We start from the raw sequence: 14043 nt of genomic DNA, 5'->3' as shown, positions 1-14043 counted from the left end.
TAGTTGATTAAACCAATCTCGCCATTCTGACCATTATCTCTGCAGAACAATACAATATTGGTCTTATCTATTCACGTGAAGCGTCGAAGTGTGCGGATTTATACGGCGTACGTAGACTCATTCATTCGAACTTAATTGGTTTGAGACACTTAGTGCTTCGATTATTTTGTGGACAAGTGGGGAAGTTAAGGGAATTACCCAAACAATGCAGATAATTTGTACCTACAAAAATAGAACGAGTTTTTTACACGTTTCAACCAAAAGTATATTTTTGGCGTACTTCTGGTATTACATTTCATATCTTATCCAAAGATTTGGAGTACCGGTTTTAGGACTTTCACAAGGTACAATCTCTTAATTACTTCTAAAACACTTTTGCCTTCAAGAATGTAGGTACTAAGATCTCCATAATTATTTTTTATTTTGCCATATTTTCATTTCATTATAATTAATCCAGCTCATTTTCATCCCAGTTATGACATTTTCGCCAATCAACCGTCATTTATGATTGGCCATTCAAACTAGCAGTTGATGAGCTCCGGCGACCGTCGGACGCCTAATTAAGTTATTTAATCAGCAGTCAAGGCGAGTGCTCTGCCTCAGGTTCTCCTTTCAGTTAGCAATAATTTATAATCAACAAGTAATTAAGGCTTATGGCCGCAGCAGGATTCGAATTTCTGGTAGCGGTTGGAATTTCCTAGGCCTTTCAAGGATATCGAGAAATTTTAACGTATGAACTGGGCTGGACTGGGGGACTGGGGTAAACTGGTCCCAAAAGAGCCAAGGGAAGTGCTCGTTAATCATTATCTGGCGCCATCCAGCGGCAGCTCCCCGCCCTGTGAGGTCATTTATCTATATCGAATCAATTAGCGAACACCTTCACTCAAGGAAAAATTAACGCTTTTCGATATCAAATCAAGAACGAACCGCATCAAAAGTACGGTAAACTCGAATTTTTTTGATTAAAGAACAAAAATTTAAATTCAAGAACGAATAATTTGAGACCGAAATTATGAATTTTGATCAAGCACTACAGTTATGGATTAGACGATAAATCTAATTTGAGTGGAATACTAATATTAAGTATTAATACTAGATTTGAACTCGACAATTCCCGATTCAAGTTGTACAAGTTGACAACTGAAGTGTGAATAACGTTACTTTGAGTAAGAAAAGTTCCTATTTTGTGAACTAGATATTCAAATTCAGAGCAAACAGTTTAGTTTAAGAACGAATCGTTCTATTTTAAATGTTTATTGTTAATTCAAATCAAGCGTCTTTATACTCGTATGAGAAAAACAATTTTATTTGAATTAATAATACATAATAATTGTGAGCTTTACTATAGGTTATTAGCCAAATTCTGTGATTCAGAAATGTTCTTATTTTAATTCTTTTTTTTAATGAAAAGTCTGTAATTTAGTTATAAAAAATAATAGTTGTAGAACTTGAAAATATGAACGTATAGTACATGGATTATAAAAAATTTTAATTCATGTCTCCTTATGGTCGTGCTTTAAATTTCTCACATTCTAAAAATTATAAGGTATCGGACATCATTATAAAAAAAATCACATTCTTGATTATAGCAAAGTGCTCTTTAAATTCAATATGAAATTAATATTGATAAACATCTCCTTTTACATTATCTCTGCATACATATGTCTTATTATTCACGTGACTCGAATTGCATTTATAGGCAGAGACTCATTAATTGAACTTAATTGTTTGAAACTTAGTGTTCATTTTTTTACAATGAATTAGAATAAACATGAATAATGTACTACAATAGAACAAACGTCAACCAAAGTAATTGGCGTATTCTGGTTTTCATATCTATAAAAATTAGATAAGACTTTAAAACAATCCAAATTCTAATACATTATGTATCAAGAAGATAGGACTAATATTATAATATTTTTTATATATAATTCATTTAATATAATGTATATGTATTATATATATACCTTATTTCTTTGCAATCAAAGATCATGTTACATCATCAAATGTCAGTTGTATATATTCACTTTATTCAAGTTTGTACTACGCAGAAAGGAACACATACATGCCATTCCTTTCAATGTTTCCATATATTTCATTTTCAACATTTGCTACTACGCAGGATTCAAACTTTTGTAGCGGTTGAATTTTCCTTTCAAGTGACTATGAGAAATTTTCGTATCAATAATATCGCTTTTGAAATGTGTAATTCAAGTACGACTAGTACTTATTCCAAGAACGGTTTTCTTAAAAATTTTAAGTACGACACAGTACATTTTTAAGAACGTTCGTTCTCAAATTATTCGTTCTTCAGTTTTCTGAGTGTTGAAGCCTTCGTTGCTGAAAATGGGGAAAAGGCATGGCAGCCACGTTCTCCTTTGTACGGATTTCCTTTCGTCCTTGCTACGTGCCAATTTGGCTCGTTTTGTTCGCTCATTCGTAAATCTAAACAAATCATCAATTTTCACAAATTATACGCGATACCCATCTGCGCTGTCCGGGTTTCTGGCTGTTTCTCCGTATCCGTCCAAGTTACCGTATCCGGCTGAAGGTCCTTTTCCTTGGAATTGGGGCCTAATTGCCCGACTATCTGCTTTCGCTGCTTTTCCTGCTGTGCGACGCTGTTCATTTTACATTCCATTAATTAATGTCAATGGCCGACGAACTTTGACATATTGAGCTCAATTTTATATCCCTCTTGATGTCTCCAATGGGGACTTCGTTCGGTTTGCCTAATAGAGCGTTTACTGTAAGATAAGTGTTTGCTTGATTGAATTCGGTCCGCAATTTATGAAAACGTCGCATTTTAAATTATATACCTAAACAACCCCGTAGGCTGTTACATTCATAATTGCACAATTAGTAAAGAATGATGTAATTGCTGTTACCTATTTATTTGATTTATTTAAATTATTTATCTCTTCATCTCATTCCTCAAATTGAATTCTGCTCATCGAGCTAGAAAAAGTCTGTCTCAATCAAATACATTTCACCGAGTGCTTTCTTTAGATTTATCATTCTTTCCTCACGTCATAAATTATCGTTCCAAATTTATGAGTTTCCAATCAATATTAATTGCCCGAGATATACTTCAGATGCCATTTCATTTGCCACCTGACACAGGGAGAAAGCATTTAACTTGAATCGCTTTCACCGCACACACGATTTCATCCCATCGCACGACAAGCAGGCATAAAATACTTAAATGAAAAGCGGAAATCGAGTAAAAAAGCACGCAATTTAATCCGAATTTTAGTCGATCTGACACATTGCATTGAGGAGCTTCGCACCATTTAAAGGTCCCGGCCCTTGATAAATGGCCCTTATTAATAACATACGTGTGGGCGTGTTCTGTATCTCCGAGGGTGTGTTCGAATCCATATACTGTATATACTGAGATACCTTTGATTGATAAGGCTGCCTAAGCGTGTTTGCCTAAGGGTGAAAGGGGAGGGGAAAGGTGGCACGAGGTGGCACGAGGTGGCACGAGGTGGCAAAAGGTAAACGGGGAGGGGCTAACGAATGAACGAGCGATTTTGCACCTTTTCAACAGGTTTCCCGGCCCTCTTATGTTCAGGCAAATTGAAAACGGGCAGTCAATAAAGCTGTAGACAGTCAGACATGCCCAAGGGCTAGACCAGGATCCTTTGAATGGATACATTTGCATTAGGGTGAACGAAATCTTACCAATACAAGATGTCTCTTACGAATTGGTACTGATTATTTGTTAGAAAATTAAAAAAGTGTGAAACGCAGTATGAGATTTCTAATGGGAAAAAAATATACGGGGGTAAAAGTAGAAAAAAAGCAGTTTGAAAAATACAATTTATTTAACTTAATTATATTATTTACTTATTATTATCGAATTACTTATTTTTATTGAAAGGTCTCGACTTTAAGGGCAGTAAAGTGGTTCACCCTTATGTAATTCAACATGTATGCCTGCGCAATGATGGATTAAATGTATTTCAAAGGCGTGAAAGCCAAAAGGTAGCACAAAGTAGCACATTGTGGATGCATAATAAACATCAAGCATACTTCAATTTAGCTTAGCCTAGTGTTACGCAAATACAGCCTTCAAAATAATAGACCCTAAAGGATACAAAACACCACAAAGGTAGCAAAGGTTACAGCGGCTCTATAAATACCGCACACTAATTGTCAAAGGCCTCAGGTCTTTTGTACCCTATGCAAATCAAACACAACCCGCCACAATCTTGGGCAGTCGAGTGAAAGATCTCCGATAATTGCAATGCCTTCAAAGGCTAAACCCTTCCACATGGAACGCAATCTACATGGAAAATGGGTCACCAGCCCAACATTCAGATTTGCATTAATTTAAGCTCAATAAGCCCGACAAACAGCGGATGAAAGGCAAGCTCCATTCGCTTGAGGAGCAATCATAAACTTTTTCATCCCATATGGATTACATAAGTACAAAGGGATGAGAGCAAAAAGTACAGTGAAGCAAGAGCGAGTATTAAAAAATGTACTGACCAACCGAACCCACAGCGTGAAAATTATAAAAGTAGTTGAACATGACAGGCGCACGTCCAAAAGCATGAGCGAAATGATTAATGGACTGCCGCCATCTAGCGGTGGCAATTACTCACAGCGAAGAATGGGCGGTAGTGTGTGTAGCACAAAGTTAAAGTCAAAAACTACGAAAGAAAATTCACAAAAAATATAGAAAATTAAGAAACCAGATAACAAATTTTGAGCTTCCTTCTTGCCACATAATAAACTTATTATTGCTTAGATTAGGCTTAAATGAATGTACTTTATCTTTAATTTAGCCTTAACTTTCTAGATAGAGAATTGCATTTCATAATGTAATGTTTAAAATCTTCGGAATAGCAAGGACTTTAAAGTTCTTAGATTTATCGGTTTTCTAGGTAGGCTACCAGTTGGCATGTTGGGGAAATTGTAAATTAAATTTCTTTTTTGGAAAACTGTCTTTAAAATTTATCTTTCATTTAAAAAATGCGGCACTTACAAATACTGAAATACATTACCCCGCGGTATGCAATCAACACGGCTTTTACCCAGCGATTAATGTCAAAATCTGATGGCAAATCTTCAGGTACAGGATCAAAAGGTACATCGGGTGTAAAATACCTATAGTATGCCCATAGTACTGTTGACTCTTTACAGACGCGAAGTGTAAAGATACTAAAGATGCAAAACCTTCAGAGGCGGTGAAGAAATCTCCCGAAGCAGCAAAGGCCTCCGATGCCGCAAAGAAAGGTTATAAAGCGTAGCTTATATATATGTATATATATATATATATATATATATATATATATTATATAAAATATATAAAATTAAAAATGAATGTTACATCCGTATAGGGACAACGCCGAAAGCGGCTAAGGAGGCTAAAGCTACGCCGCCAAAGGACGAAACAGCCATATCCGGTGGCTCAAAATGCCCGCCAAAAACGCCCCCTGCCGCAGAAATTAGTAAAAATAAAAAGAAACGGCAATCGTGTGATGACTTGTTACTTGGTAAAACTACTCCAAAGAAGAAGAAACCTCTAACAGCAATCCAAGGAGGGGACCTTGGCTGTCCTGGCAGGACTGGAAAAAAACCACGTGGGTATTGTCATATAAAGCTGGTTTTATAAAACTGATCGTTTATGTGTTTAGCAATTGTTGCGAAACACTCTAAGCTCTGGCAGAAAATCTCGCTCTTCGGAGTCCTGCCGATGGTAGCCATTCTCACCCTGTTGGTTTTTAGCACTCGATCGGAGGAGGAGCGTCTGGAGTTTAAGAACTATGAACATATGTACAGGCGGACGAAGCGATACTGGTTTAAGGATGGAAATCGCACCGCTTTCCACAATAGTCACTTTAATGCGTTGCCTCCAGCAGGATATGAGGACGAAGTGGACGAGAGCGGCATTGGAAAGGATCCAGAGACGGAGAAGGATAAGAAGGCTCGACTGAAAGAATTTGACAAGGTCGTCAAGAACTGGCGCAAACACTCGTCCAAAAGAGATGCCCAGCTCAAAAAGGAGGCAGCCGCTGCTGAAAAAGAGGCTCGAAAACAAGAAGCGCAATAAACAATGGTTCCTCTTGATTCCGTAAACTTTGAAAATGTGCATACAAAATTATTAACAAAAACCAACTCGAAGACGATTATTAATGATGATCATAGCCGTTGAAAAAAAAAACAAAATTGTCTACCATAATAAAAATTCCCAGTCTGGGATCGATGTTTACTACCTGCAATAAAAGTTGTTTACAAACTGTTTTCCGAAGGGTATTTCAGCCACAAAGGTTACAAAATGTTTGATCAAGGGCAACAGTTCGTATATTAATATTTAATATTTTGTAATATTTATTTTTGATAATATTGGTGTAAAGCAGGTAAAACCGTTTGATTATATTCTATTTATTTTCACTGCTATCTTCGGATCCAATCAAGGAGGCTATCTGAAATTCAGTACCCTCGTCTTAATTGTGTCGCTATTCTTTTAAACTTTAATTGAGCCCGAAAGTGTTTTTGGGCTGCACAATCGTTTCCTGTTCGTTTGGTACCATGAATGATTATCCTAGCCAAATGTCCTGATTTATCCTTGGCATGCCTCCCAGCTCGCCCAATCTGTGTGATAATCTGGTGTTGCAATCAGCGCCCTATCTACGTACCATGCCACAAATGGCAGCCACTTTGTATTGCCTTTGTTTCCGGCCGTTTCGCCTTCCTTCCGCATTTCGGCCATTTGTTTTTCCTGCTGTTTTTCTCCTAATGGTTTTCCTTTTTGCTGCGCTGCGCTTCAATAACTTTTATCACTTTTAATTGGATTTTTCTTTATAGTCAACGCATGTCTTAGAGGACTAACACATGTTCAGATTGTAATTGTGTTAATGTCGTCGGGAGTGGGGCTGTTTGCGTGGCCATGTCCTTATCCTTATGTGTTGTCGTTGTCCTGTGACATCGTGCTAATACCAGTTCCTCTATCCTACGCATGTGTGTGTATTTGTATATTGCGCCTTACGCTTGATCAAATTTGCTTATATTTTGCCATCTTACTTTTTGATACAGCTTTCTTAATTGCTTCTTAATGTCCATGCCTAGGGGCCAAATACTGGCTCTTGCACTGATTTAAGCTTGTTTTAAATCGGATTTGTAAAGAAGAATTTGCATGCTTAACTAATCTAAGAGCTAACTTTCTGAGGATGCAAAATACTAATTTTCTCTCTATGGCTCAATAAATTGAGAGTTGTTTGCTTTAATTCCACATGTCCACATGAATCAAGGTGCTTTGCTTAATAAATATTTATAATTAATTTAGAAACTACAATTAGTTGTTCATGTAAATCACCTACATTAGAAACGAATTACTGGTTATAGAATAATCAATTCACCGATGGAATCAAGTAAATTGGCGAAATTAAACCCATTGCGAAACTATCCAATTCCTTTTGGACCAAACTTATGTGCTTATCCGAAAGCCAAGTCCAAGTCCAGATTGTCGGAGCAACTTTCTCCGTTCCGGTCGTCGTTGACACGTAATTGACTTTGTCCGCACTTCCACGAGGACAATTTGCGCGCCACTTGCTCGGACCAATTAAACGCCATCGATGACCAATTGCAGTTGTCGCAAAATTGCTCGCGAAGATTGCCCTTCGTAATGACAGCAGATGTGTGCACATGGACGTGGATGTGTATGTCGGCATGGGTGTGGGTGCGGACGGTGACCAGGACCGAAAGGAAGCGCAGCGGAGTGTAATCAATGCATAATTTTAATGCAATTCTTGAATGCAATTACTGGCGAATGCCCTTTTGCCTATAAAAGCCGGGGACTCAAATCCCTGAAAAAGCGCGTCCGTGATATGCAAAAGCGAAAGGACAGCAACTCGTTAATACTCGCAGTGATGAAAGTTCAAGTCGCGCGCTGGCTCCCCCTGGTATTTTTCCTGCTCGTCAGTGGGACACCACGTGTCGCTGGCAGCTGGCGAAGCGAAAATTCCAGGCAGGATCCAGACCCGAAAACACGGTGGGGCAATCAGTTGCCGGATATGCTAGTCGCTTACTACCGCCACCACGGCGTTCACAGCCTGATGCTGGTCGTTTGTCACACGGACATTGGTGAATTAACCCTCTGCATGCAATGTGCTGCTGGGGACAAATTTATGACCCAAAAGTACACTGCCAAAAATGGGCTTAGGATATCCTAAGATCTTCAGGGATTTTTAAAACCCATATTTCGCTCTTTAATTTGCCAAAAGCCTAATTTTAAACCACGCTACCTTTATTAAACATACCATTTTTTACAACAGATACGCCGTTGCATACTTTTAGACACCTCTATAAATGCTTTTGATTTCTTACACCCCAATTCAGGCCAATGGTGATCTAACTTTTTCTTTATCAATAATCACCTTAATTCATCATCATGGAGTACTATACTCAATCCTTGAACTCTACATAATTTGTTTTCTCTGTGCACGTTGTTTCCCCTTTAGCGGATTTTCGCCTTTGGACGCTTTGGCAGCACTTCAACCTCAACAATTTCTATGTGCAGGTCAGTACGGAGACCTCGCTGAGGGACCTGCAGCATGTCGATGCCCTGGATGAACATAAGGACGCTCCACCGCCCAAGAGTTTCCACGCCAACAACTCCACCCACTGGGAGACATCCTTCCTGCTCCCCACGCTGCCCTACAAAGTGGGCATCCTGCTGCTCGAGTTCAGCAGCGAGGGCGCGTTAAATCTACTCCGCTGGTCTGCGGCATCGGAACATAATTACTTCACCACCAACCGGTTCTGGTTGCTCTTGACCGATGATCCAGGCGATATCGATTTTTTAGAGGATCCGGAAATATTCATTCCCCCGGACAGTGAGTTGCGGGTCCTCCACTATGAAAACGATGGCAACTTCTCTTCCAGCTTGATTGATCTGTACAAGGTAGCTGCTTGGAAGCCTTTGAAGAAAACATTGGTGGGACATAGCATTCGAAATTCGCGCCACGTCATTCATGCCTTGCAGCACTTTGGTTCGGCCATAACTTATAGGCAGAATCTGGAGGGCATAGTATTCAACTCGGCCATAGTAATAGCCTTTCCGGACTTATTCACTAATATTGAAGATTTGTCACTAAGGCATATTGACACTATATCAAAGGTTAATCATCGCTTGATGCTGGAGTTGGCCAACAGATTGAATATGAGGTTAGTGATAATAATTTCTCTTCTCCTATTTTTATTTTATTGTATTTAGATTGTATATTTGCAAACTCCATAAGTACAGGATCGAAAACCTTCCGTTTCAGCTACAATACCTATCAAACCGTGAACTATGGATGGCGACAACCGAATGGATCGTTCGATGGTCTCATGGGACGTTTTCAACGGTATGAACTAGACTTGGCCCAGCTGGCGATCTTCATGAGATTGGATCGAATTGCATTGGTCGATTTTGTGGCCGAGACTTATCGAGTGAGAGCTGGGATTATGTTCCGGCAGCCACCTCTTTCGGCAGTGGCCAATATATTCGCAATGCCCTTTGAGAACGATGTGTGGGTCTCGATTTTGATGCTCCTAATCATCACGACCGTGGTTTTGGTTGTGGAACTGTTTTTTTCACCCCACAACCACGACATGTCCTACATGGATACACTGAATTTTGTTTGGGGTGCCATGTGTCAGCAGGGATTCTACGTGGAGGTGCGGAATCGATCGGCGAGGATCATTGTCTTTACCACTTTTGTTGCAGCTCTCTTTTTGTTTACCTCGTTTTCGGCCAATATCGTGGCACTGCTGCAAAGTCCATCGGATGCCATTCAGTCTTTGTCTGATCTGGGACAATCGCCTCTGGAAATTGGAGTTCAGGACACTCAATATAATAAAATATACTTCACAGAGTCCACAGATCCCGTAACCAAGAATCTATACCACAAAAAGATCGCCTCGAAAGGTGAAAATATCTATATGCGACCATTACTAGGAATGGAAAAAATGCGAACCGGCTTATTTGCATATCAGGTTGAACTCCAGGCAGGTTACCAAATCGTCAGCGACACGTTTAGTGAGCCGGAAAAGTGCGGATTAATGGAACTGGAGCCTTTCCAGCTGCCCATGCTCGCTATTCCAACGAGGAAAAACTTTCCTTACAAGGAGCTCATTCGAAGACAGTAAGCATATCTCATATGCCAAAATCGTTTCGCTTTCCAATTAACTTTTACTTTTAAAAATAGGTAATTTATTCAATTTTATACTAAAAGTCCCATGTTAATTTAAAGTTTTAACTAATCAAAAGTGACCTATAATAAGTAATACAGGCAAAATATATTTTTAGAATCCCTATTATAATTTACATTGAATAACTTGCCCGAAAAAGAAAAAACAAGGAAAAATTATAAAATACTTCATTTTTACCAACAGATTACGCTGGCAGCGAGAAGTAAGCTTGGTGAATCGTGAAGAGCGAAAGTGGATTCCTCAAAAGCCCAAATGCGAGGGCGGAGTAGGCGGATTTGTCTCCATAGGCATTACTGAGTGCCGGTATGCTTTGGGGATCTTTGGGTGTGGAGCAGCCGCCAGTTTTGGATTGTTCCTTTTGGAGTTTATCTTCAAATACTTCAAACAAGTTTATCGCATTATTAAAGGTTATAGAGAAATGCAGCGCTAGGCTGCACACGTTTAATCCAAACAGACTTAAAACTTAGATGGGTATGGATAGCTCCCGGACAACGGCACGCAGCACCTCCGGTGTCTTAAACTGCCAGTTCTGGATGTTCTTGCTGACCCGACACCAGGATTCGCCGTGCGTGGGTTCTGCTGAAATGCACCGATCGATAACCTCCTGCTGCTGCTGCTCCGTGCCGTGGAGCAATTCGAACTTGTAGAAATACGCCCAAGCATCACCTAGATCTGGATCGATCTTGACCTGAATTAAACAAATGATTAGATCAGAACATATCTGTTTCTTTTCCTTTCCATAGTTAGTTTAAATTACTTACCGTACGATTAAACCAATCCCTGCACTTTGAGAACTTGTGCTCAGACCAGAACAATTTCGATACAGCCAGCAGCACATGTGGGTCATGCTCGCATTTCTTCAGAGCATCCACTGACTTGGTCTTTCGCTGGGGCTTGGTTTCCATGAAGATAGCCTCCGCCCAAAGCTCGCCAGCATTCGGACATTCCTGCAGAGCTCTGGCCATCATTGTGCTGGCAATCTCCTTGAGACCCGCACGCAGTTCTACCCTGATGGCCTCTAGCCAGAGAACAGCCACCTTGGGGTTGCGCAAACGACCTCGTTCCAGAATGGATCGAGCCTTCGTTAGGACTCCTTTGCGCTCTTCTAGATTGGCGGAAAGAATCCACAGTGGGATTGATGTAGGACACTTTTTCAAGCCTTGAGTATAGGTGGCAGCCGCATCATCTGTCCGTCTCTGCTGCTCCTCAATCTGACCCTTCATCATCCACAGTTTGGGGAAATCTGGGAACACTTCTACCGCCTCTTCCAGCAACCGCAAAGCTTCATCGAACTTTTCCAAAGCCCATTCCAGGCGAGCTGATTTCATCATCACCCTTGGTGTTGGTGCAGATCCTCTAGCCTTGGCTAACAAGCGCCTCGCACGCTCATATTCCGAATTCTCTGATTCCAACTTAACGGCAGCCAACCAGATGTCCTCGGAATTGGGATTGGCCTGGAAAGCCAAAGACAAAATACCTCTCGCGGCTGGAACGTCTCCAGCCATCCATTTGGATTTGGCCCCCATCAGCCAAAGAATCTCCGATTTAGGACAATGGGCAACGGCTCGCTGCAACAAAGCCTCCAAAGATTCGCGGGTTCCATGGTTTTTTTCAAAGTATGCGGCTCGCAACCAAATACTTTTCTTTGAGGGAAATATTTGCAGGGCGTGAGCGTATACAGCTCGAGCACACTCAAAAGCATTTTCCTTTGCGCACTGAAAGAGGGAAAAGAGATATTAATTGCAACCAACGCATGCAAAAATATTTCGTAAAAAGCGGGTGTGTGTTTCTAGATACTTACGAATTCAGCATCATCAATCCAAGTCTGCTTGCGATCCTCCTCCTCCACTCCTATTCCAATGACAGCCTTTACTATGGATTGGCAACAGTTAACAGCTCCCGATTTTTCCGCCTCGATGGCCTCCTGGAACCAGTGATCACGGTTGATTTCCACTCCGTTGACGGTCAACGAGGTCAATGATCGATCAATGATCTTTTCCACCATGTGTATATTTCCATTGGCCTCCTCCAACTTCGCAGCTGTGGTCCAAATCTGGCGATCAGTGGGAATATTCTCTCGAGCCTTGTTTAGGACCTTTCGGGCATTCTCGTAGGTTTCCAAGCGAGCGAGAGCCAACCAAAGTTCTACACTGGTGTTGCAGCACTCCACGGCGCGAGAGAGTAAAATACGTGCATCATCGGGATTCTCTAGTTCCACAGCAGCTTTCCACAGGCGAACAGAATTCGGAATATGTTCCAGAGCTTTTCTAAAAACCCTACGCTTGGCTTTAGTCTCCGACTCCAGGTCAGCTGCTTTAATCCAATCCTAACCGAGGTAGGAATATGACGAGCAGCTTGCGCGATCACCGCTTTGGCTGTATCTGGCGGCTGAAGACGAGCTGCCTCCAGCCAAAGATCCTCAGACTGGATGTTCATTTCGCAGCCCCTCATAATCAGATTCCTGGCCATCTGAACCTTGCCAGTCACCTCTTCCAAACGAGCGGAGGCAATCCAAGCGGGTGGATGGTTAGGATTCGTTTCCCTCACACTCTTGAGCAACAAACGTGCCTTCTTGATGTCGTTTATGTCACCACCGTAAGTGGGAATCATACTCTGCAGGTCGGTGAGATAGCCCTTGGGATCCACCACCGTTTGCCCTGTCACGGAATCGGAAACCTGTGACAATTTGACGTTCATAAGAGTGTTACGGGCCTGGCCAATCTTTCTCAGATCAAGATCTCCCGTAGGTGTCAGCATGCCAGGAGTGGCTACGCCGGGCACCATAGAAGCCAAGCCCGAGGACGGATCTAACGTAGAGGACGACTCGCCGCCAAGGTTTCTGGATATCAAGCTGTCCGGCAGGGGGGTAAACTTTTCGGCCCTTGGGTTTCGTTGCTTTCTGTTGCGACTATCGCCCACTTCGGGAATTGTGGACCACTCCTCCGATGTGACGCTGGCCAGTGAGCGTTTCAGGTCGCTGAACTGCTGCTGGATTTTCGGTCGCTCCTGGCGGTACCGTTCCAAATCCTCGCGCAGCCGCCGATCACGATACTCTTTCCGCTTCTCGTCCATTCGCTTGTCTATCGAATCGTAGATAGCGTCCGCCTCCTCGTCATCCTTGTCGTACGGATCCTTGGAAAACAGGGAGCCACTGTAACCACTAAACTCGTCATAGTTTGAGTCGTTCAAGTCTTCGTCCTCCTCCTCCTCTTCGTCTTTTTTCTTACGTTTGGTGGCCGGCGGAGCATGGCGGTCGTCGGAAACATCGTTGGCGTCACGGGCAGGACCAATATCGGACCGAGTGGTGAATCCCGTGGCTCTAAAATAGGAAATATACCATTAGCAATAAGTTTTGCCCCGCCAGAAGTGCCTTTGGTGGTACTCACCCTCGACCAACGCCGGCAACATAGCCCAAAGGAGCTGGAACGCCCAAGAAATGCTTCTTGTTACGGTTGGCTATAACCGCCGCCGTTATGTTGGACATTCTGGCTTACTTCTATATTAATATTAACTACTTTATTTAGTTTCACAAACAATTGAAAGTTTACTAATGCGTGGTTCGCTTCTTCTTCTGAATAGTGATAGTGAGCCCGTAGTCGCAGATTATAATAAGTTATCGATACTGGACTGACATTATACCATGTGCACACAGAAGCCTTAACTTGCAATTTTAAACATTTCTGAGTGCCTATATAACTTTATAATAAAAAGTCCATGTTATAATATTATTTGTTTATTATATTATGTTGCATCAGGGAGATGGAAACATAGAAATGTATGTAGTTTTAAATCTGCCAATTGGTTTTCTACTAAGCAGCTATCATTTATCGACCAAAA

At 41.4% G+C, this 14043-nt stretch overlaps 3 protein-coding genes across 3 annotated transcripts; 2 read left to right on the top strand and 1 right to left on the bottom strand.

Moving 5' to 3' along the window:
* The first annotated feature begins 4890 nt into the window (after window positions 1-4890).
* On the top strand, window positions 4891-6227 carry LOC122615564. Its single transcript, XM_043790539.1, has 4 exons — window positions 4891-5098; window positions 5155-5247; window positions 5352-5594; window positions 5649-6227. The coding sequence occupies exons 1-4, from the start codon at window positions 4984-4986 to the stop codon at window positions 6062-6064; spliced, it is 867 nt and encodes a 288-aa protein (XP_043646474.1). The 5' UTR covers window positions 4891-4983; the 3' UTR covers window positions 6065-6227.
* Window positions 6228-7880: 1653 nt separating this feature from the next.
* LOC122615563 lies at window positions 7881-10636 on the top strand. Its single transcript, XM_043790538.1, has 4 exons — window positions 7881-8094; window positions 8472-9177; window positions 9279-10139; window positions 10390-10636. The coding sequence occupies exons 1-4, from the start codon at window positions 7881-7883 to the stop codon at window positions 10634-10636; spliced, it is 2028 nt and encodes a 675-aa protein (XP_043646473.1).
* On the bottom strand, window positions 10530-13770 carry LOC122615562 (pre-mRNA-processing factor 6). Its single transcript, XM_043790537.1, is given in 5 exon segments — window positions 10530-10894; window positions 10968-11921; window positions 12008-12531; window positions 12534-13525; window positions 13593-13770. Coding segments are annotated over 5 exon segments (2793 nt in total). The 5' UTR covers window positions 13691-13770; the 3' UTR covers window positions 10530-10669.
* Between the last annotated feature and the right edge of the window lie 273 nt (window positions 13771-14043).

The sequence above is a fragment of the Drosophila teissieri genome, chromosome 3L (assembly GCF_016746235.2).
Source record: "Drosophila teissieri strain GT53w chromosome 3L, Prin_Dtei_1.1, whole genome shotgun sequence".
Lineage (NCBI taxonomy): Eukaryota > Metazoa > Arthropoda > Insecta > Diptera > Drosophilidae > Drosophila > Drosophila teissieri.
The sequence above is the reverse complement of the archived record's forward strand: the minus strand, read 5'-3'. Positions and strand labels throughout refer to the sequence as shown.